Raw genomic sequence first — 23,845 nt, 5'->3', positions numbered from 1 at the left:
TTCGTTTTAAAAATATATTTTGTACAAAAACAGATCTCAAGTTTCAATTCGATTCTGCTTTCTGTAGATGGGGCAGAGGCATTGAATCACAGCTTTCACAGACCAGGGTCTATAAATGATATGTTTTTATTCTGCATTAGACATTTTCAGTAGTTTATTTTAAGGTGGATATAAAACAAAAGGAAAATATTTTTCCAGAATTCCCAGTATTGAAGACAAAAAATATTTTAAAAAGTTTCCAAGATCAATTATGTTTTAGCTCCGTCTGCTGGCTGTTTACTCTATCTAGTGGTACTGACGCAACATTACACCCTCATGGTACTGTTTATTTCCTGTTTTCAATTTAAAAAATATATATTTTTACAACTGCCATCTGTTCGTTTTTTTTCTTTTTACCGATTTATTTACTTTTTAAATAAATTCGTACCATTTATTTATTAGTGTTATAAAAAAAAAAAGCGAGGACATGCATAGTTTTTTGCTCTGGCCTCCAAAATATGTAAACTGACTCCCACATATACACACACCTGCACACTCACAGCTGCAAACGCTTCAGTTCACACATAAATGTCACTGTTTTCATAGTTAAAACCTGACTTTAATGACTTTACAACTAGACTCTTTCTTGAGTTACACATATATGGTTCCCACGGTGCTTAAGTGGCGTAGAATTCCCACAGCAGATTGTCATCTACTTATATTTATGGATGTCAGCACACACGCTGTTCTCAATGGATTAAATGTGCTCATGACACGAACACACAAACAGAACTTACTCTCATATTAGATCAGTGACCTCTGAACTATGACCGTGTGACACTGTAACTATTACCATACGTGAGTGACAGGAAACATACCGACACATTTGTGTGTGTGTTTGAGTGAGTGTGTTTGAGTGAGTGTACTCAACTGTAAGTTTCAGACATGTTCTCTGAATAATTTAGTCATTCTCTGTGGCTGTCTGAAACATGGCGGCTCTGGTCAGTATGACCCGCCCTTGACAAATGATTTCACAAAGCCAACCACGATTCTGTCACGTTTAATACTTTAATGGAGCTACTTGTAGTTGAGTTCTGCTGCTCTCATGAACAGACGCTGATGAGAAATACAGTGAGGATCACTGGATTTGTTGTGTGGATCAGGAGCTAGATAGCGTCTGGTGCTGTGTATGTTGTGACAACGATAACTATAACTGGCTCAAATACATTCTGGAACTCAATCGTATTCACATATTAAAGATTTATACTTTTCATTAAACTTGGACCTGTTTGATTTTCATGGTGTCCTCATTTGTGTCCCCATAAATTATCTTAAATATGACAATATTAATACAATGATTTTAAGCTGTATCTATTTTTCTATTATTGTCTCAACTGGAGCTTCTGAAGATGATTGAACTGTTAAAGATTGTCATGGTTGTGAACCAGTCAGAGCACTTTTCAGACACTCTAGGATTCAGTTGTAACCTCGAGGCAAACTAGTGCTTTCATGCAAAACGATGTATGAACTAAAAAGTTGACTTCATGTATTCAGGGAGTTTCAACATTAGGTAATGTCATCATGGTCAACTGAGGTCAGCTGGTCATCTCAAGTTCAAATATCAGAATCAGAAAACTTTTATTGTCAGCGTTATAAACAAAACACTGGAAATTGTTGTGGTGGCATTACTGAATATAAAAATGAAATAAAAAGGGTTTCATAAACTAACATTACCATAAAATAGCATGTTAATAAATAAATGAGAATTAATAATCACTCAATATGTAAACATACGACGACTACTGATTCTACTATAACTACTTTCAATAAAAACAATCATTATAATAAGAGTGTTAGTTGACTTTTAAGTTAAACAATCTTCAATTTAAAATGTGAGAAAATAAACGCACAAGAATCCAATGACTTTGTTACTTCAAAACTATTCAAACTAATGTGACATCAAAGGAGGGGGACATGAGTAAATAGGGGAGGGAGGGTCGTGTGGGAGGAGAAGGGGGAGTTAGAAAAAACATGACTTTTCTTTTCCAGGAGCGCCACCGCTTCCTCGTGAGCGCGCACGCAGACGCGTGAAGAAGAGACGTTTCTTTGTGGATGAAGAGTTGAGCTCCGAGGCTCCGATACCAGCAGACTTTTCACGCCGGAAAAAGACTCTTTAAACCGGGTTCACTGCATAGCGAGAGTCGCCGTCTGGACCCCCTGTTGTCTGCAACATTTGTCGGGCCTCTACTGCATCGCGAAAAGAGCAGGTTTATTTTAATTTATTTTTCAAGGGAAAGCGAGCATGGCGGCTGTGACGAGCCCGGAGACCAGTCCTCAGCCGCGGGTCTACTTCCAGACGCCGGCCGGCGGCAGCGCGGAGGAGCCCGAGACGCCGGTGCGGAAGCAGGGACGCGTCACCGTGAAATACGACCGCAAGGAGCTGCGGAAGAGACTGAACCTGGAGGAGTGGATCATCGAGCAGCTGACGGACCTGTACGACTGCGAGGTAAGACTCTCATTCTCATTGACTGGATGGATGACCGGAGCTGAGTGACACCGCCACCCGGGGAGAGGTGCCCGGGAGGCGGCCTCGGCCTGAGCCGCACTCGCTCAGCATATGTTGCCACACAGAGCAACATTGAATATAGCATCATCTCTCAAACTGTTCTTGGATCAGCTCCGCCCACTTTATTAGCATTACATAATGGGTGAGACGGTGACCCGCTGTGACTGGCGCGACTCACCTGTAGGTGTTAAACTTCATTATATAATGGAAATGAAGGTTAATCCTTTGAAATCTATTATTTTTACAACCTCGTGTTGACCTCTCACCCCCGCCTACACTATTATCTACTCCCTGCCCCCTTATCTACTCCCTCTCCTTCCTCGATAAACTTGCTGGAATTAGGGGAAACTTTGGGGTCAATGGTAGAACAAAGAGGCTTCTTTGTGAGTTAAACCACCGATCTGTATTTATTATGCTACAGTTAAAGGTACGGGTAAAGTGTGGCCACATCAGGCCTTCTGACTGTACCCTAAAATTTAATACAATAAACAACATCACATATAAATGTTTTTGATGGCTAACAATTTCCTCATTACATTCATTAATTCACTTTTTTTTACTCTTACATTTTACTTTTGGGGGCATATTTTAAAAAACATGTGATGTGAAAAACCAAGTCTCCTGACTCGCATGTTTGAAATACAATGTCTCAAGTCTTCCTTTTCAAGATGCAAGTCTCTCATCATGACTATGTTTTGTTATTACTTTAGTTCTTCCCCCGTCTGAAATCTCAGCGAACAATAGGTTGTGAGAGCAAGCTCACTCATCCCCCAACTGTTTATACAACAAGTTCCTTGGAGTCAGAGACTACTGGTATTCATGAGGTGTGGTGACAAACCTATATGTTTGACCACTCACAACAGAGAGGGTGGGGTTATGGTTAACAAGATTTAATCTCCAGAATATGGTTTTCAGTATCTTAAGATCATTTTCTAATGTAAATATTTCAGTGAAAATAGTTTTGTACAAACAGACACTTACTGATGAGTACAATAGAGGTCCAATATTTATTTAAGACACACTGAAATCAACACAATTGTCTTCAAATGTTATATTTCGAAATGAAAAGTTAAAATCAAACATTAACAATGTCAACTTAACCTTATTCAGCTTTATGTGTTTTGTTTAATGTTTGTTGTTGTAAGGTAAGATATTAAATAAAAAATGTTTTCTTTCAATTAAATGATAGAACATGCCATCAAATGACATCTTAAGCTAATGTTTAGTTTTCCCATGATATTAAAGCTTCTTTAATTCATCCCTTCTTTCCATTGGCCCCTTACAACACTCGCAGTAGATAATATGGCCCTCAGAGCATCTACATTGTACTTGTTCTTTTTATGGTACTTTTGGTTTGTAATTATTATTGAAACCATTTTAAATAGAGGTTTTGCTGCTAGAACTCCATAGAAACTTGCAGGCAAGCTGGTTGATCTGGGTCTGTCCTTGTGATGGTACCATGCTTTTTCATCTGTGATGTCATCACAGTGGCGATGATAACGGTTCGTGCGAAAGCACTGCAGCTTTCACATGTAACCTGTTGCAGGTGCTTAATCTCAGGGCTCTTGTCCACCGTCCTGAGCCGCTACCGACCCACTTCCTATTCCAAGCATGACCAGCACAAAGACTTAAAGGTTAGTGGACTTCCATGTGGGAAAGACTTATGGTAGTAGCAGGAGTCTGGAGTGAAGTAAACACGGAAGTTAAGATGTCTATTTTAAAATCTTAACTTCTTACTGCCACCAAGAGATTTGGCAATTGATAGAAACTGCTGTCACAGTCAGGCAGAAACCTTCATAAATCCAGACTCATGTCTCATGGTCCCTGAATAGCAGTTAGGGAAAAGACAAACAGAGAAACATGGATAAGTGATGAGATGAGAGAATGGTGATCAGGAAACTTTGATGCAGAACATTTTAAAATCCCAGTTAACTTGCATCATGATACAATGAGAGGATTACTGGAAATAATGCTCTTTGGCAGGAAATGCACTAATAAGTGTGTGAAAGAGTTCTACATGAATATTCTTACTTTGGATTTCATTCTCCCCGTATTTGGTTAACAACTTTCACTCTTTGCTTTTAAAAAAATTATTTATTCAAATTGTTGCTAAAGTTAATAAATTCATTCAATTTCTGGAGCCTGTACCAGTTTCATCAGACGAGAGGCAGGGGACACCCTGGACAGGACGCCAGCACATGAAGACAGACAAGCATTCACACACACACTCATACCTATGGACGATTTCCCCAATCAACCATCTCTATGTTGTTGGACTGTGGGAGGAAACCAACGCAACACGGGGAGAACATACATACTCCACACAGAAAGGTCACAAGTTGACTCCCTCCTGACCTGGAAGCCAACCAGCAACCTCTTTGATGTGAGACGATCGCGCTAACCGCTGTGTCATCATGTCATAGCGCCTTGACAATTGGAGGCAATTACAAGTGTTGTTTTTTTTTTTGTTTTTTTTTTGCAGAAGTCTGGCAATACTGCATGCATCACGATACAGTGCTAACAATAAAATATATTGTAATACTGTTATTACAAGCATATATTAACACAAATGCTATTTGTACATAAAACACATCGTTATTGTATCCACAATTCATTGAAATATAACCCCAACTATGCTAAATTTAATTTGAAAGCATTGAAAGAAAAAAATCCATACATGTCTAAATGTCAGGTTGTGTTGCTAGTCACGCGAATGACCCTTCAGTGACGTCACTCTCTGACCAATCAGTGGCCAGCAGTTGGTCGACCTCACATTTATGGTACCTGCTCGGCTTGCTTGGAACCAGAGCAGATCAGTTTCTAAAAATGGTATCTGCTACGACGTATAGTGCTGATGGAAACGCAACAAAAAGCGGGTGCGAGTGAGGCCATTTGTAACGTGTGTTGTGAGCCATTTGAAGGTTACTTTTGTGTGGTTGGAAGAAATGTGACTAGTCATCCCAACTGGCTGCAAGGCTTCTTTGTGTGTATTTATGACCATGAGTCTCTGGTCCTGAGCCCTGACATCTTTCACACCAAAGGTCTTCTTGTCAGCGATTGTCCTCACTACATCTGGCCAGGTGAAAATAAATATTTTAATTTGTATGACATATTGGTGTCAGAAGTGGGATAATTATGACTTTATAAGCATAGAAGGTTTTTATTGAGGATGTTGGAGGAATAATTAAACCCCTGTATGAAGCACCCAAAAGATGGAGAAGCGTGTTCTATAAAAAAAAACTTAAGGTTTGGTTTTCATTTTCAACTACATGGACAAGCCCCTGACTTGCTGGGTCGATTCAAAGCACCATATTTTACAAAAAACACAAAAGGAAACGGGGCTTCTTACAAATGCTCGTCATGACTGGGTCTCACTTTTGTGTGGATGTTGGCGTAAAGATGTAAAACATGACCACAGCTGTGAATTAAAAGGGTTAATGAGCCTCCGTGCTCCACTAATGATGATCATTATGCTGGCTCAGCATCCTGCTGGAACAACCACCCAGACAAAGGGCTTTGATTGACAGTTGGTGGAGGCCGTTGAAATAAGATTTAAAGCGATTAAACACAGATTCTGGAGAGGAAGAGGATGTTTGGAGAATCCAGCTTCCTGACACGTGGGCTTTTCCTCCTTTGTCTCCTCTGTGCTGTGTCTAGTATTTTTTTCTACCATCATCCATCTTTCTTCAGCTGCGATCTTCCCTCTATCACGCTCTTCAGACATCCGCCATCATTATGTCCCGCACTTGTGGTTGCCCAGGGGCGATTTTGGATCGGAATTCCGTGGCCACGTGGCCCGTTTGTAGTCATCTGTCATTCCCAAATCCTTTCCAATTCCTGCTCCCTCTTAAAGTGACAGAAGCATTTGTGCAGCCATTGATGGCAGAAGTATGGGGAGTTATAGTTGTTACTAATGTATTAGTAGAATAAGTGATATGATAGTATTTCAGTATATCAGTTTTATGGCGGCAAAGACAAAAAAACAATTTATATATTTACAGTATATTGATATATTGTTTTTTGCTGCACGATATATGGAAAAAGATCGATATCGCAATATTGGACATATGAAAAACATTTGCGATATTTTATCATTTTTTACTGTATAAATCATGCATTTCTTAAAGGTGCACTTTAACCAATGAGGCGCGACCTTACATGCGCACTTCGACCAATCAGTGTCACGTTCTGTAAAGTTGTACTTCTATGTCTCGTTGTCGTTTACGTCTCGGTCTATCTGTGAGCTGTGCGGTGCAGCTGGCTAGGCTCGGTTGCTATGGCAACGTGTCTGGCAGGCGCACTGACTTTGCCCGGTTCAGTATGTACACGGAAGTAATGCTAACTTATGAGCTACTCAAACACGAGTGATCAGTAGCCGCTCATATTTTTCAACCCCCTTTGTTAAAGCAACATATTGTTAGTACTTTCATCTCGTCTCAGTTTTTTCCCTATAAGAACGCGGAACTTCCAAACGAGTGTAAACCTGTCCGTCTTCGCTGTATGCTAATAAGCTAAGTTGTTAGCATAGGGTCATTTATAAATTGTTATGTGTGCGTGTACAAGGAGGTGGATTTATTATTGATTTGGCAATATCGTGACGCGCCGGCGGCTCCTCAGTTTTGCAGGACTTGCATCGGTTTCCCGCGAAACTGAGCGTTATAATTGATATTTTTCTCTGTTTATGTCGGCACTAAAGCGCTAAAATAACCAAAAGGAAACATCGCATCGTTTTCCTTATCCAAATCCACGGAACTCCCCTACAGTACTCGTTCCTGCGCGCGGCTGCATGTTTAGGTGAAAGAAAAGAAAATAATTGTTGTTGTTTGGATGTGTTGCTAGAGAAGATATAAAAGGTGGTGATTGTCATCATGCTTTATTTATAATTAGTTAAACTTTTGTTGTTCGTAGGGCTGTAAGGTGTATATTGAAAATGTCTTCTTTTTTTTTATCACAATATTAGCTAGAAATCATGTGCGATAATTTCAAATGATTTAATGTATAAATCAAGGATTTGTCAATTTTGCACTTTGGCCAATTTGGCTTTATATGGGTATGGCTAGATCTTTGATTTTTGTGTATTAACCTAGAAAGCAAATAGTTAATTTTTTCATTTTAAGTTTAAAGGTTAGATTAAGGTAAAAAACTGAATGTTGAACCAATCAATGTGTAAAATGCAAATGAATGATCTTAATGACTGTTTAATTTCTTAAAATACATTTTTTCTCATGTTTCATGCAGACCTTTTAGGTGACTGATAGAATACTGTTGTAATAATATTGGTATAGCAATTCAGGATATTGATATCCATATCACACTTTATTCCGATTTCCTGCCGTTTTTAATGGATGGTTACTAATGGACTGCTATTTATGATGGCACCTGTTTTAAATTGATAATTTGTAAAGATATTATTGGAGCTGTCATAGCTGAGTAAAAGACATGGTAGTTATTATAATATTACCCATGGTAGTATTAGTGCCCAGAATGGTAATGCACATTGATTCAAGGCAAACTCAAGGGCTAAATCTGGCCTGCCAAGTCATTTTATGTGGCCTGCCTGATGGTTGTCTTAGAATAAACGTAGATTAATGTTGATGTCGTGTCCTATATAGGTGTCAGTGTTTAGGATGAGAGACAGCGATTATAAATGTCAACAATGGGAGCAAAGCGAGGAGGAGAAAAAACATGGTAATTAGGATAAATTAAAAATCGGACTCATACTTCCTGTTTGGTAGATGTACAGTACATGTTGTTAAGCCGGCGACTTACACTTTTAAAACATGTTGGCCCCAGATAGTGTTAGACATCACAACATACTGCATCATACATGACACACACACGCAAGCACAGATGTACATGTTCATCTCATTCTTTTTAACTTCTTTATATATATTTTTTCTTTTTTCCTTTTTATACATATGTTTCAGTTCATATTTAGACTGTACATAAACTTGCATGCCTCTTTGTTTCTATCTTGAAACTGGAGCTGCTGAACCGTGAATTTCTCATTGAGATAAATAAAGTATCTATCTATCTATCTAACATGTCACCATTATCATGTCTTCATCATCCTTACATGCACTGTTTATCTGACCAGCAGTTTGACAGTTAACAGAACCAGCATGTGGAGGCGTGGGTGGAGCTCAAAGGGCCAACGTGGACACACACACACACACTGGGAGAGTGGTTGATGAAATGAATGGTGATAAAGGAAGAAAGAGACTCTGAAACAATAGAGCTGATCTTGTGCTTTCCCTTGTTCACTGGTATTTTTAGAAATGAAACAAATTTTCCTCTCATCTGCTTGTCCAACTCCATTCCATTGCTTGCCATGTGGAGTACGCAGCTTTGTATGGGTTATATAGATTTGATTGCCTCTACATTTCAACACAACCAGTGGAGGAAAAGATGGACCACAACAAACGATTAACAAGCTTGTTAACATTCTATTCTCACTGTAAACGGGCCTGGGATTGGAACGGTGCTGCAGCCTTCACTGAAGTGTGTTGTGGTGACGAGTGAAGACTGTAACTGTGGACACACACAAATGACACACCATGTGTTTAAAGCTTCCACTTCTGTCTGAATACTAATCGCTAAAAGCCCTCATGTGTGTGTGTGTACGTGTGTGTTTATAGACGCACACTGGAGTCTTTCAGTCCTGCTGAGTAACAGCATCTCTTTGTTGTCGTCCTCTTACACACAGACACACACATAGACACACTGTGTTAATGGCTTCCATGTGTGTTTGTAAGTCGGTGAGAAAAAGACACACCGTCGGTGTGAATTCTGAACTGCTGAGTGCTTCGTGTTTATAAATCCAGAGGAAGATGGTTCTTGATGCGTGAGTCACATGGGCAGGAAGTGAAGAGTGAGTGGGCGGAGCCAGGGAGTGAGAAAGTGGGATGTGAGTCAGGGGCAGGAATTTTTGCTACAGGAAGTACGAGAACTTCTACTATCATGGAAGCGGGAATATACATTTTAGGTTTGAAGCGGCTGCACTGCTATTCCGATGACTTTTAGTAGAGAAATACTTTTGTAGTAATTCCATACAGATTATATTTATGTTTTAGAAATGTGTTGTATAAACTGATTCTCATGTGCTGTAATTAAAGAAAGTCAGTATTTCTGTCATGAGTAGAATTTCACCAAAAAAGGCCTTGATTTGCTACTGATGCTTCATATGGAAAAAATTGTGGAAAAAACGTGAGAAAAGCGTAAATTTCACACTTGTGTGTGTTACGGTCAGATGTCATTGTCTGTGTACTAGCAAGAATTAACAATGTGTTTCAAGATACTGGGGCAATACTGTAGGAACAAAGATATATTTATATTGTCGAGTACTTGACTCGGGTGTTGCAGAATTTACAGACCACATGACTCTTGATGAGGTCCTAATTGTTTTCATGTGTTTTGAAACAAAAACATGTCCAAACATCAGCTTTTAAAGCTACTATATCCTGGGTCCACTGTATCCTCTCGTCCTCATTCATCGCCGGGATCTCGTGGGATAATATTGTACCTTTAGCTGTGGAGGATGTAACTGAAACACAAAAATAAACAAACACCATAAATGTATATTTTTATTTTATACACACTTCATTGTATTATAAACCAGAAAAAGAGCTTTCGTAAATAATAAAATACGATTTTTAAATCATCAACATTTTGAAACATATTTTACCTATGAATTTTAATACAGTCTCATAAAAAACAACAATTTATAGTTACATTTTTATTTCCTCACTTTTTTAAATTAATTTTTATTTCTGGAGTTGTATTAAAGTTCTTGAGTTGTTTACTATTCAAACCAGACCACAGGTCTCAAGTCAAAGATTATGATTAATCTTTTAGAAGATAAAAATGTACCTAAGTGTGACCTAATGGTAATCTGCTTTAATTCGTTGGTGTGCTTTCTTTTTTTAATCTGCTGCTAATCTCTGCTGTCACTCACGCCGTGAGAGGGCTTTTCACACTCCTGCGGATCATTAAAGTTATGGATGAATGAACCGTTGATTTGTCACGGCGTTTGTTTAAGATTTAATTGTAAACTCTAGATTTATTTTTATCATGGTCAAAGTGGCGTGTTCTTCTAGAACCTAGATGGGTGAGTCCCTAATGACGAGGGATCGAAGCAATATTCACAAGATTAATATTCCAAACATCTCTTATGATGAAGAAAAGGATGGTGATATATATTTTTTTAATGTTGACAGAAACCCTTCATAAATAAAGACAAGAAGCCATGTTGTTCAAGCAGATATTATAAAATGGAAGAGAGAAAAAAATGCTCCAACCAAACCAAAGACATGGAATTGCTAGAAAACTTTAGGAAGGTAAACATCCGTTACATGATATATATATATATGAATATATATATATATATATATATATATATATATTCTTCCAATATATGAATTATTAAATGATAAAAAATAATAAGATGCTTAAAGGAACATTTCAATAAAATGTGTAAAAGTTTCAACATTTGTAATGTTAAATTATCCCCAATATTCTGATGGTTCTGGTTTACTTCCATTCCGGGGGATCCGGATACAACTGTAGTGCTGCGCTCATGGAATTATTTCATGTCCAGCAAAAAAAAGAAATTTGTACAAGGTTTTGACATTGATGAAGTGGAACTGCTGCTCCAATAAAGTAAAAACGCGTGAGTTGTTTTTCCAGTTGACCATGCAGAACTAAATATAGGAGGTTTAGCAATAAAAGGAGCTGATGGTTACTGTACCGATCGAAGCTATGCAAGAATGATGACTCGATAATTATTATTTAACCTGCCCAGGTTTTATGCAACTACATAACATCATTGACATCTAAAAAAAGGTTTCAGCTTTTCTGAAGAGGAAGTTCACTCAGCTGATTGAAAGGCCCTCAATGTCCAGATGAAAACATTGTATTGATTGTTGATTTAACACACTCACAGTTGTGTGTGTGTGTGTGTGCGGCAGCAGCCTCTTACTTATCTTAATTACACACACGGGCATCTTGTTGAAAGCCTTGCTGCTTCCTGTATATGTCATTTGTGTAATGGTACACACTGACTCATAATTGTATACCTTCTCACCTACTGTGTTTGCTTGCACGCATCTGCTGAGTTTTTATTATCCACCAACCTTTTCACGAGTTCTTATTTGTAAAGATCCATTTGAAATCTTGTTCAACCAACTCTTCTTTAGGTTTAGCAACACGATGAAGCATTCCATGTGATTATGATGTCATAGGAAGTGAGAAGGTGAATGGCTGGTCTTACTCTGACCTTTCACCTCAGATCAGCAGGGTTATCTGACGGGGAATTCTCTCTGGCTGTGTTTACATGGACACAAATAACCAGACTGAGGTCGAATACGACGACTCTTCTGAGAAAAGACTCTTCTGGACTAAGACCGTATGAATAACCAGATTAAGAGGGGAGATTGATTTACTTGAACCTCTCTATTTAACTTCAGTTCCAATGTTTTGGTTTCTAACTTTAATGTAAGCACATTGACCTAAATGGATATTTAGAAAATATACTTTATGATCCATAGACGTGTGTATTTGTAGTTACAAACAATTACATTACAAATGGAGTACTTGAGAATTTACAGACCACATGACTCTTGATAAAGTCGTAACTTCTTTCATCTGTTTTGAAACGAAAATATTTCCAAACATCGTCTTTAAAAGCTACTGGAGTCGACTGTATCCTCTCTTCTTCAGTAATCACCAAGTTCTTGCGGGATTTTGTTGCTCCTATAGTTTATCAATACGGTATTGTAAAAATAAATACAGCAATATTTAGGTGTATTGATATTTTCATACACCCCTATGGTTAAGACTCTTTATTGTTACAATAATTTTGCTTTTACATTTTTTTACAGTGACACTTCTATCATCATCAATCCTCACTACCTGCAGACTCATTTTTGTCCCGTTTGGGCTCTTGCCGAGTCGAGAACCGAGTTGTGATTTCTGTTGCTTTATCGCTTTGTCGTAAAAATGTTGCTACAAGCATAAAAAGCCTTTTTTCTTACATTTCTAATGGACATCTCTGGACTGTGAGAGCCCCAAATCCTGCAGTATATATCAGTGCATACTGCCTTTATGGAGACAGAAATAAACCTTAATGGACTGCACTCAAGTTGTGTGTGCATATGTGTGTGTGTGTGTAAAAATAACCCAACATTCTGAGCATCACACACTTTGTACCTTCTGCCGGTCAAGCAGCCCTCAGGAGGGGAGAATGAAATGGTTACACTTCCTGTGTTACTTGTGTGATATACATGACTCTAGCAAACGATGTCTGACCTATTGTGTCATTACGATGACAAAAAGTTACAATTTCACTTGGAATAATAACAATCTGGGTCATACGAACGATCACGTAACTGTTGAGTGGCTTCATTCAAGACACACACCGGTGAAACTTAAGCGGTCCGAGTCATTGTTCAGAGCCACGCGGCCATTTCTTCCTGCTTCCTGCCGGCTCCCGCCATCACTTCCTATTCAGCTTGGACACTGCTGTTGTTTCTGGCATCCATTTTAACTGTTGCGTGTCCGCTTGGCTGGCAGCATGCAAAGGTGGCTCTTTGTCAAGCAAACTTTTGTAACGTTTGTTTACACACCAGCACACTACACACACTTCACACACACACACACACGTGACTGAGTTTATACAGATCTCTCATCTATTGTGTGAGAAAAGTGTTGGCAGGTGATTGTGTGACCTACATACATGTGACTCGCTCTTGTTCCTGTGTGTGTGTGTGTGTACTACTGGTGTGCTGAAGCCAATGAGCAGATCAAATGGCAAAGACAGGCAGAGATCTTTCCATGCACATTATCTTCCAGCGGTCCTCTGGTTACACACTTACACGGCACATGCGCGCAGTCACACAGTTCTTGCACTGATTCACACAAAACACAAACGAAAATCTCAAATTTACTCATTTCAAACACACACTTATTCCATTAGACAGAAGGAGACATAACACACACTGAGACATACTTGGTCATAACATGGACACACACACACACAACCGCAAAACTTCCACATCATAACTCTTTGTGTCTCGTTTCATCCCCCCGTCTCTACATCTCCTTTTTTTTCCTCTTGTTCCACTCCTCTCCTCCCCCCTCTCATTTTTCCTCCACAATGTTTCATACTTTCTCACCCCCACACACATTTCAGTCCAGTGCAGCAGCAGCTACTCTGTTTATTGTTATTAGGTGTGTAAGACGATGTTAATATAACGATGTTATATAGAAATATTTTTTTCAAAACAACCTATTTTTTTTTAAATGGAACTGTTTGGACATTATATATTTAAGATACCATTTTATTGTAGTCATAGCTGTTTTATGATTTATTTCAACAAAGTTTGTATAAAATAAAATTGTTGACTTTTTTTTTTCGCACCTAAAGAACAATATAATACTGTAATCCAGGCGATGACTGAGGATGAGGTGCTACAGTCACTCCAGCAGCTTTTAAAGCTGATTTTCTTTTTTTTAACACATTACAACTTTTGCAAGAGTCATGTGGTCTGTATATTGTGCAACACCAGAGTCGAGTACTCGACAATATCACAAATATATCTTTGTTCCTATAGTATTACAATTAGGGATGCTTATCGGGAAAATACATATGCATTGGGGATACAATACATACCATACAGTGGTAATAATGCGATTTTTTTTTTTTGCAGTGTTGATTTTTCTCACACACCTCAATGCACTATATCTCAATATATATCAAATCTTAGACACTGTAATGTGACCCATATCATATCGCCAGATTCTTGCAAACACACACCCACTGTTTGGTCAACAACATCCTTTTTCGGTGCAGTCTTATTTTTAAAGTAGTAAATATTAAGTGATGTTTTTTGTGTGGTTAATATGACAGACAGGCTTGATGTCAGCAGCTTAACACACACACTCATAGCCCTACTAAACAACTTATTTTTTTGAGATATAATTCTTTAATCTCATATGAGCCCAAGAGGAGGCTCTCACCATGAAGCTATCATTTTTGTGTGAGCGTGTGCAAGTGTGTGTGTGTTGGGACCACAGCAGGTGTAGAAGCAGCTGCTGCTGCTGAGCAGGGGGGAGTTCAGGGGTGAGATTATTTGACATGAACGTAGGAGTGTGTGTGTGTTATTGCTGACTGTCTGGTCTGCTTCACACACATTTGGATTTTGTGTGTACGGCTTTTTTTTTTTTACCCCGAGTAGAAAGTCACCAGCACAAATCTGTGTGACCCGTGTCTGGGTGAATTAATTCATGCGTTTATGCAGTGGAAGTATTTAAGGTAGGTGTTAAAAAAAACAACCCAAAATAGATTGTGTTAATTAATGTAAAAAGAATTAAATGGAAAGTTCCCCCTTAAATATTGCCTTAATATTTATATAGGATTTTACTTAACTAATATTTGAAAGTAAAATCAATTAGTATTATTTTATACTTGTAGAGTAAAACCGTCTGCCGACCCCTAGTGGCTGGAAAAGTCTGTTTTCTCTGGCTTATTTATTTAAAATCCTTCTCTTTGTTTGTTTTTTTTGTAGGAAGAAGCGATTCCTGAGCTGGAGATCGACGTGGATGAATTGTTGGACATGCCCAGTGATGTGGAGAGGGCTTCCAGAGTCAAGGTCAGACAAAGACGCATGCATGACACAGAAACCTCCAAAGATTAATGGTTTACGTCTACTTTCCATTGCTGCATGTGTGTGTATTCATATACAGAAGACGAGCTGCAGTCGCAGCAAAAACATATACTTGTATTCTCTATGAGCAACATCAGAATATTGAATGGTTGATTTTGAATTGGTTCAATTGAAAAAATAAGATTCAATCATTTATATATTGAAATGGTGGAGGTTAATTTAAGATAATTAAAATATATACATATATATTTTCTAAAGTAATGCCTTTACTTATAGAGTTTGATATTTTAATTCCAATATATATTTCAAGATTTTAACATTTTAAATGAAATCAATATTCAGATGGCACTGATGGCTTCCATACACATGATCAGTGACATGGATCAGAATCAGCAGCTTTCCTCCTACTTATGACAAACTGAAGTCCACTGTTTAAGTGGCTTTAAGTTGCAGAAGCTTGTGCTTTGTATTTGCCTCATGCTTCTTTTCAAGGTGACTTTGGAACAATTTATTTGGATACTGATTTAATTACGTAACAATGTTGTTTTATTAAACCAATCAGATTCATGTTCATCTTGTCCTATATTAGGATATATTTTAGCAAGAATGGTTGTACGATGGTATCATGATACAGGGGCAACAATACAATATATAGTGATACTTTAGGAACATAGATTTATTTGTAGTTTTGTCCGATTACTTGACTCTGGTGTTGCAGAATTTACAGAACACATGACTTTTGATGCTTTAAAATGCATGAATACGCACTTTATGGAAATATAAACTATAAAAGCACTATATTAGCTATAAAATAAAGTAATTTATAAAAGCATTTTTCAAGAATTGGTACTGTTTAATATCCATACTTAATATTTAAGATATAGGATTGTTTGTTGAAGCAGGAAAAAAATATAATTAACAATACTTATTCGGCCTCTGACCTTGACTGTTAAATATTTGTTTTTTTGAGTTGTTTCATTGAGTTTGACCCCCCTCAATAAGTTGTTGTAACTCCTGTAACCAACAAAATGAAATGTGTTGTGTGTCTACGTGAATCTACAACTTGTCTATACATTTTTTTAACTTTTTTTTTTGATTCACAGGATTTGCTGGTGGAATGTTTCAAACCCACCGAGGTGAGAAGTTATTCAGATAATCATCAGTTAAACATTTTCAGTGAACCCTTGTGTTACCGCTGGGTCAAGTCAATACAAAGGAAACCACAAACACATTTGTTTTCGGGCTTCCGGGTCACCTTGACCCAGACACAACACAAGGATAAAAGGGAAAACAAAAGTTAAATGAATGCTAAGATTGAAGTGGAAAGTTACTCATGGTTCATAATGTCATTTTGCAGGTCTTCATCTCAGAGCTGCTGGACAAGATCAGAGGGATGCAGAAGCTCTCCACCCCTCAGAAGAAATAACCTCCTCTTCCTTCTCTTCATCCTCTTCTTCCTCCACCCGATGTCTTTCCACTCCCCTCTCTACTCAAATTCTTTTGCTTTATTTTCCTTGGAAGGTAAAAAAACCCACAATCGGGTCACATGGAGACGGATAGACTCTGCTTTCTCCTTGTCTCATTCCTCTTCTCCTCTACACTCCTCCCTCCCTCCACCAGCTTCTTGCTTCTCCTTCACCAGCTCCTCTCTTCTCTCTCCGACCTCAAACACGATGGAGAAAAGTTTAAATCCCATCCCTTATTAGCGACTGGATGGATGAAGCAGCCAATCAGGTGGCACCTGACTTCGTCTGCGACTGTAACATTTTTCTTTTTACTGTTTTTATTGATTAAAAACGACACACAGAGGCGGAGCTTCTTACCTATAGTAACCTGGAGGATGAGATGATGCCGTGGTGCGTTCAAGGACTGTGTCTGTTTGTCACCACATTTTTTTTAGATTTTTTTGTTGTTGGAAATACTTTTGACTCATTTTTTGAAGATGATCAGATTATTGAAGTCAAGTGACCATCTTTTGAGTTTTGATTTGTTCTCTTGGTGCATTTTTAGGCGCCGGCCGCTGTGGCCCGCCTCCACTGATACGTCATGTTGCTCGGAAAACATGCCACAGCCACTATTCTGCTGTTCTGTAACAGGAAGTTATTTTGTAGGTGAAGGACTGTTTCCTGTTTATTTTTTTATTTTCCTGAATGATACATTTTGGACCCAAACAAAGCTGCCTTGTTCTTTTTTTATTATCAATAATAGTATTGTTAAAAAAATCATTCCACTTTCTTATCCGTGTGTCGCATCAGACTGATTCCGTCACACTTTATGATAAAGTGGTTGACTTTGTTCACCTGTGTGAGGTCACTAACGTCAGCTGTGCTTAAAGATTGACACACACTCGTATCGATTGGAACATTTTAAAGCCAAAAAAATGGTGTCAGAATGTATGAAGAAATGACGGCACATGTTTTCAATCAGTTGTCAACAGACAATCAGAGTATTAACAATTAATTCAAGTTATTCACAAGAATGCAGTGATTTCGATGACATTATCAGAAAGTCTGATCAGCTGAACACCAACACAAGTGTACGGTGATCATCTAGTGGTGAGAAGGAAGGTGACATGTCCATCTTTCTGCACAGCTGGATTTATAAAACAAGGTGTGAGTTTGTACCGTGTGTGCTCTCCAGCTGTTGCTGTCAATCATCGAATGAGCCATCTGTTTCAATCCCAGATTTGTTGAAGTTGGTTGGAGCCATAGAAACAGAAACAAACCTTCAGCTGTGTGTCAGAGCATGTACACACCCTCACACCTTATCGATCGTCAACTCTTCGGTCCCCCCTCCGACTTTAATGACAGACGTTGCCTTAGATATGATTTACGTCACATGAAACCAAATAATGTTTTCTTCTGTGAGCAGAACTTCATCACATCTTCTGTACAAGTTTTATTTTGGGGGTTTGGGGAGAGATTCTGATGTTTTTTTGTTTTTTTTTTAGAAGTGTGTGTGAAATTTTTAGGCCTTGATCTTTAGATGTTCTTGGAATACTGTTTTTATGACGACCTTCTTAATGCCCGGCCTTGTAGTGAACAAGAATCAACTTAAAAAGTACTGGTTTGATTACCTCTGCCTTCTGAGTCTCACTTTTTTTGGTAACAAAAGCCAGGTTATCGCGGGCCAATCCAGGTTTTTGACTTCCTGCAGAGTTTGTTTTTACTGTTGGTGGATGGACACGAACGAAATAGTAACTGTTAGCATCGAGGCTCATCTTACAGGTTGAAACAACCATGCTGTTTCTTTTCTGTATGAGAACATCAACTCCACAAACCAATGTAGCAATATCAACAAGAGGTCGTGTTTTTGCCCAATTTTGTTACACTTTTATGCAACTTTAATAAAAACATGTCAAAATCAAAGTTTCTGTTTCGTGTGAGCCACTGTAGTGTTGCTAAAGCCTCATGTGTAAATAAGTAAGTAGTAGTTATTTGTTAAGTGCCTTTCTAGACCAGGGTCAGTATGTGAGGGTTTACAGACATGTGGGGTCTAATATGTGTTTTCACCTAACTTTGATATCCCTGAAAACCACCCAAACAAACCTTGCGACGCATACTTTACTCAAGACCGTCTCACTTGAGTGCAAAGAAACAAAACAAGTTAAAATAACATGCCTGAGCATGGAAAGCTTGACTCGAATATTATTGTCACGATCATCGACCAAGAATGTTTGTAAGAGTAATGCTTTTTTTACATACCACGAATTATTTTTTTCTTTAAATAACCATGTTTCAACAACCAATTGTGCAGACGGGAGGAATTCAAAAGCACGCCATTGAGTTCAAGTGTCGACAAAAAAAGAATTTTCCTCCATCTTGTGGAGAAATGGCGTCTTACATGTCAAATATTCACCAGACTCTAGTAAAACAATTGCTGTCTTCAATTAATTTTCGTGTTCATATATATTTTAACTTAATACAATATTTAACATGCATTTGTTAAATGAAAACGCTTAACTAAATATCTCTGGCTTTTGGTTGAGTATTTCCGTGTTTGTTGAAGTCTGCGCTCTGATTGGACGAGCGTGTTCGGACTGCCTCATCTGACTCCTCCCAGCAGCACGCAGAGCTGTGCCCTGATTGGCTCGTTCTGCTTTTGCTACGGTCCCGTAAAGTGCAGGCAAGTCAAGAGGAAGTAGTTTTAAAATGGAATTCTAACTTATTTTCTTTGACAATTTATGGACTTTTCATAGTTGTTGAGGTGAGTGTTTTATCATGAGTGGCACACGAACACTAGTCTGCCTGTGCTGAGGATCGACGGTAAGCTAGCGCGGCACTTGCTCCAACTGACGCCAGTTATACTGGAAATACAATTTATAAAACCCGAATAAATGAAAACATATCTTTGCTAGAAAACCGTTTTCACGTTGATACACGTTAAGCTATAATAAGGTTGGTTTAACGCCGGTTATTTACATCATCATCCTTTGGTTCGTGACATCATTGAAGCCTATAACTCATAAGCCGTCGAAGCTACGACAGACTTCCTCAAACTAAAATAAAAGCTTTAACACTTATTTAAGCTTCTACGTTAAGGAGTGTTAAATATATAAAGTTCCACCTAAAAGTGATTTAAATTATTTGTCAATCGAACAATCCTATACACTGCTCTATGTATGTAAAGTGAGAACAAATTTTGTTTTAAAGTAAGTCTTAATATGTTTATTTTTGACTGGTTGAAACATTAAAGAAGATCCTGACTTGTATTACAGTGTAACAGTAAACATTCCTTTAATTACAGTTTCTGTTATTTTTGCAAACTACAGTTTTTTTGCTTTCTTAAATCGTAGACACTTTGTTTGGTATTACTTAATAGTAACTGTTATGGTGCCAGCTATGCCCGCTCAGCCTCCTGCACGGGAGGACGAGGAGGAGATGGAGACCAATGGCCAGCAACTCAACCAGCTCAATGGAATCCTGGAGGGAGTCAACAATGGAGACGAAAACATGGAGGAGAGCGCTGAAGAGAGAGAGAGCGACTCCGAGGAGAGTGATGAAGAGGAAGAAGAGAGTTCAGGTAGATGTTGGATGATGTTTTTCAGAGTAACCAAGTTAATTTGTTGTGAAACAATGTGTTTCTACTGTGTTCAGAGATGGACGATGAAGACTGTGAGAGGAGGAGAGGAGAGTGTCTGGAAGAGATGGTGGACCTGGAGAAACAGTTCCAGGATCTGAAGGAGAAGTGAGCGCCAACTTTTGTTCTCTTGCTTTTATTATTTCTCTTCATGTCTCTATGGAAGTCTATTCAAAAAAACAATTTAAATTATGTATATATAAAAATTGAATCCAATAATTTGTATAGGAAAAGATTAAATTGGTATTTTTCATAATTAATTTCTAAATTCAATCTTTTTTAGATTTGTAGCCTTTTTAAATTCAGTATAAAAATGTTGGAATAATAGTCGATAGACGATACCAAAAGAGAACCGAACTTTCAGCCAATCATGCCAAGTTACGATAAGATCAAGTAGCTAAAAATTAAATATAATAAAATAAAAACATTTCATTAATAAGGGACATGGTTTCAACACTTTAAATGTTAAAATCAACCATTCAAAATTCTAATGGTACTGATATACTTCCACATGTCCCACAAATGTAATTTTCCTCGTGCATTTGTTGACACTATGTACAAGAATTTAGGAGCAATGGAGTGAAATGTTGGTGAACTTGCAGGTTGTTCAGAGAGCGATTGAATCAGGTGAAGGTGAAGCTGGATGAGGTTCTGTGTGGCTCAGCAGGAGAGTACAAAGAACCTCTGGCAGCGCTACAGAATAACATGCAGATCAGAACTCAAGTAGCAGGTGAGTCTTAATAAAACTCTAATTTTTTTACCTTGAGTTGTTGTTAACAAATAATTACTGTTCAGGTGTGTATAGAGAGTTATGTCTGCAGGTGATACAGCACAAATACAACTGTGAGCTTCAAGGAGCGAAACAACACCTAGAGGTAGAGAAAACAAATATGAAGCTTATCAACGCACACTGAGGTATCTGTTTATATATTTGTCACAGAGTGAGCGCTCCCTCCTGTCAGATGTCATGAGATCAGAGCTTTTGGAGAAGATCCGAAGACTGGAGGAGGACAGACACAGTCTGGACTTCACCTCAGGTACGCACCAGTGCACATTATTTTCCTTTCATATTTCACGCTCCTTAAATGTATGAACATTTCCTTGTGATCAGAGTGGAGCGACGAGTCGAGAAGCAAGAAGGTTAAAAGAAGAAATGTGTTTGGAAGAAAAAGAAAAGTAGCTCTAGTCTCAGGTATGTGTGTGAACTGATGTTTAAAGATTATAATCTTTAAACTGCAACAAGTTTGTGTTGTTCATACAGGACCGTTTATTGTCTACATGTTGAGGGACATCGACATCCTGGAGGATTGGACGGCAATCAAGAAGGTGTGCTCCTTTTCTTTCTTACATTTCCTGGTCACATGTTCAACTAGATAATAACTTTATGAATTAAAAAATAAATCGCCTGGAACTGGATAAGCCAACTGTAATGTGAGGATGATGGAGATGTGTTTGCCAAAAGCCTCTACTTGATCGTATGTTTTATAGTGAGCTAGTTGAGTGTAATAAACGCATCTAAATATAATACAAAAGAATTTGACAATGAACATTTTATGTTGTACTTTATTTGCAGGCCAAAGCAGCTTTGACACCACTGAAGAAGAAAGTTGAAAGTAGGTTTCAGTGTTATTTTTTATCCAACTTACATTTCTGTCTCCTTTTTTATTTTCACTTTGATCTTTCAGAACGATGACGAACTGAAGACTTTGCTACCACTTTCTATTTAAAACTGTCTATTTATGAAAGAGGTTATGTCCATAAATAAATCTTTTTTTGACTCAAGGCTGTGATCCTTTTATAAATGATATTGACCAGGCTAACATAAAGTTGGCAGTTTTGTGAGCTTGTACATGAACACTGTCAATCTCTTTTTAAAAAGACGTGTGAAATAGTGTCGTAACCTAGCTTTGTGTTCATACTTTGTGTGAATTCTACGTATTTGAACAAAGTTGAAAAATGATAATCTCTTGCTAAAACAACAGCAGTATCCCTAGAAGTCTTATAAAAGCTCTTATTTAATACCTAATTATATATAAATGTGCCTCTTAACCATCTGTTTGCAGATACTGATGTAGAACTGCACCTGCTACAAACCTTAGTCATCAATGTGGAATTATCGTGACCATTTAGGAGTGTGTTGGTGTTTGGTTCTTGCTGTGAACATAAAGTTGTGAAGTACACGTCATTTTGCTAACTTTACAATTTGTGTTATCCACCAGAGGACACCGAACTATATCGCAAATGCTAAATAAAATACGTCAAAGATGAGTTATTGGTTCTTTACAAATAATTAACAATGATTTAAATGAGATAGCCAACATGAAATAATAAGTTATAAGAGGGTTCATTCAAAACTATACATTTATAGAAAAGCTCTGGTAGTTCCTTAGGTCATTTTTATAATCACAACATAGGTTTTTATTTTAAATGCTGCTAACTGTGCAATAAAAATAATTCAATACATATAAATTGAATAAAATAATATATGAAATGGGTATATAAAACAAACATATATATATACATATAATATACATTAAAACACATTAAATTAAATGTTATTCATGATCCAGACGGCAAATATCCAAGTAGATAAGACATTGTTTTGATCGACATTGATCTGTTGTATCATGTTTTTTTAAAATCTTTTTGTCTTTATTTTGGAGCCTTTCAATCATATTTTAACTTTCGATTTATACTGATTGATGTTGTTGTATTGTAAAATGCAGTAAATCATATTTTTTTCTTTATTTTCAATTTCCTGGCATTATTCAGAATGTGACCTTGTTCTATATTAAGTGATGTTTTCCCCATAAAAAGTATTCACAGTATTTAATGTGCCCATTTAGAGAATTTAATGGGCAGGGGTTTGAAGGAGTAAAAATGAATAGAAGGTTTGTATTATTTTAATATATTTCTAGTTACGTTGTTTTCATATTCAGGATGTACAAAGCAGCTGCTGGAGGAGCCTCACAGCTGCTTGCTCAACTTCCGGGTCTGTCTCTCTCTGGCTTCGAAGGCCGCCTTCGTGTCCAGCAGCTCGTCCAGTTGCCGCCTCATGGTGGCCATGTTGAGCAGCGCCTCCTCGCTCTGCTCCCGCAGGGCGGACGACTCCACCCTCAGCTGGGTGGCAGCCACGGCCAACTGCTCGCTGCGCTCACGACACTGGAGCTGCATCCTCTTGGCGTCCGTGAGCAGCGACTCCACACTCACCGCCACAGAGTTCAACTGGTCCTCAGACATCTGCAGGGGTCAGAGGTCACAATAACGCACACCAGGGTCTTTCTTTTTTTATCCCTAAAGCACATTTCTAAAGCACTGTGTTGATATTAAGAATTATAGAATACAACACTTAAACAGTCCTTGTTTTTGTTAATTGTCACAACAATAACTTCTGTACAACACAACATGAACTATTTTCTACTCTAAGACTCGCTGACCGAGGAGTTCAGGCTCTCACCGGAGTTTCCAGAGTTAACTTAATCACCAGTTTGCTGGTTTTCTTTGGATCCTCTTGAGTGTCCTCCAGACTGCTGCTCCCTCACCGTGTACGTCTGATGTC

The 23,845-nt window shown here is 38.0% G+C and overlaps 2 protein-coding genes across 2 annotated transcripts; both read left to right on the top strand.

Annotated features, from left to right (window-relative positions):
• Positions 1 to 2,010: 2,010 nt before the first annotated feature.
• On the top strand, positions 2,011 to 16,778 carry ppp1r14bb (protein phosphatase 1, regulatory (inhibitor) subunit 14Bb). The gene is made up of 4 exons (XM_087789986.1): positions 2,011 to 2,485; positions 15,109 to 15,192; positions 16,311 to 16,343; positions 16,565 to 16,778. Exons 1-4 carry the CDS (start codon positions 2,282 to 2,284, stop codon positions 16,631 to 16,633), a joined length of 390 nt encoding a protein of 129 aa, XP_087646112.1. The 5' UTR covers positions 2,011 to 2,281; the 3' UTR covers positions 16,634 to 16,778.
• Positions 16,779 to 19,334: 2,556 nt separating this feature from the next.
• Positions 19,335 to 23,551, top strand: brms1 (BRMS1 transcriptional repressor and anoikis regulator). Its single transcript, XM_087790229.1, has 10 exons — positions 19,335 to 19,472; positions 20,047 to 20,229; positions 20,304 to 20,394; positions 20,889 to 21,016; positions 21,082 to 21,161; positions 21,227 to 21,323; positions 21,398 to 21,478; positions 21,548 to 21,612; positions 21,860 to 21,899; positions 23,226 to 23,551. The coding sequence occupies exons 2-10, from the start codon at positions 20,049 to 20,051 to the stop codon at positions 23,549 to 23,551; spliced, it is 1,089 nt and encodes a 362-aa protein (XP_087646355.1). The 5' UTR covers positions 19,335 to 19,472; positions 20,047 to 20,048.
• Positions 23,552 to 23,845: the final 294 nt, after the last annotated feature.

The sequence above is a fragment of the Callionymus lyra genome, chromosome 4 (genome assembly GCF_982586985.1).
Source record: "Callionymus lyra chromosome 4, fCalLyr1.hap1.1, whole genome shotgun sequence".
NCBI lineage: Eukaryota > Metazoa > Chordata > Actinopteri > Syngnathiformes > Callionymidae > Callionymus > Callionymus lyra.
Note: the sequence above shows the minus strand (reverse complement) of the source record. Positions and strands in the feature narration are given on the sequence as shown.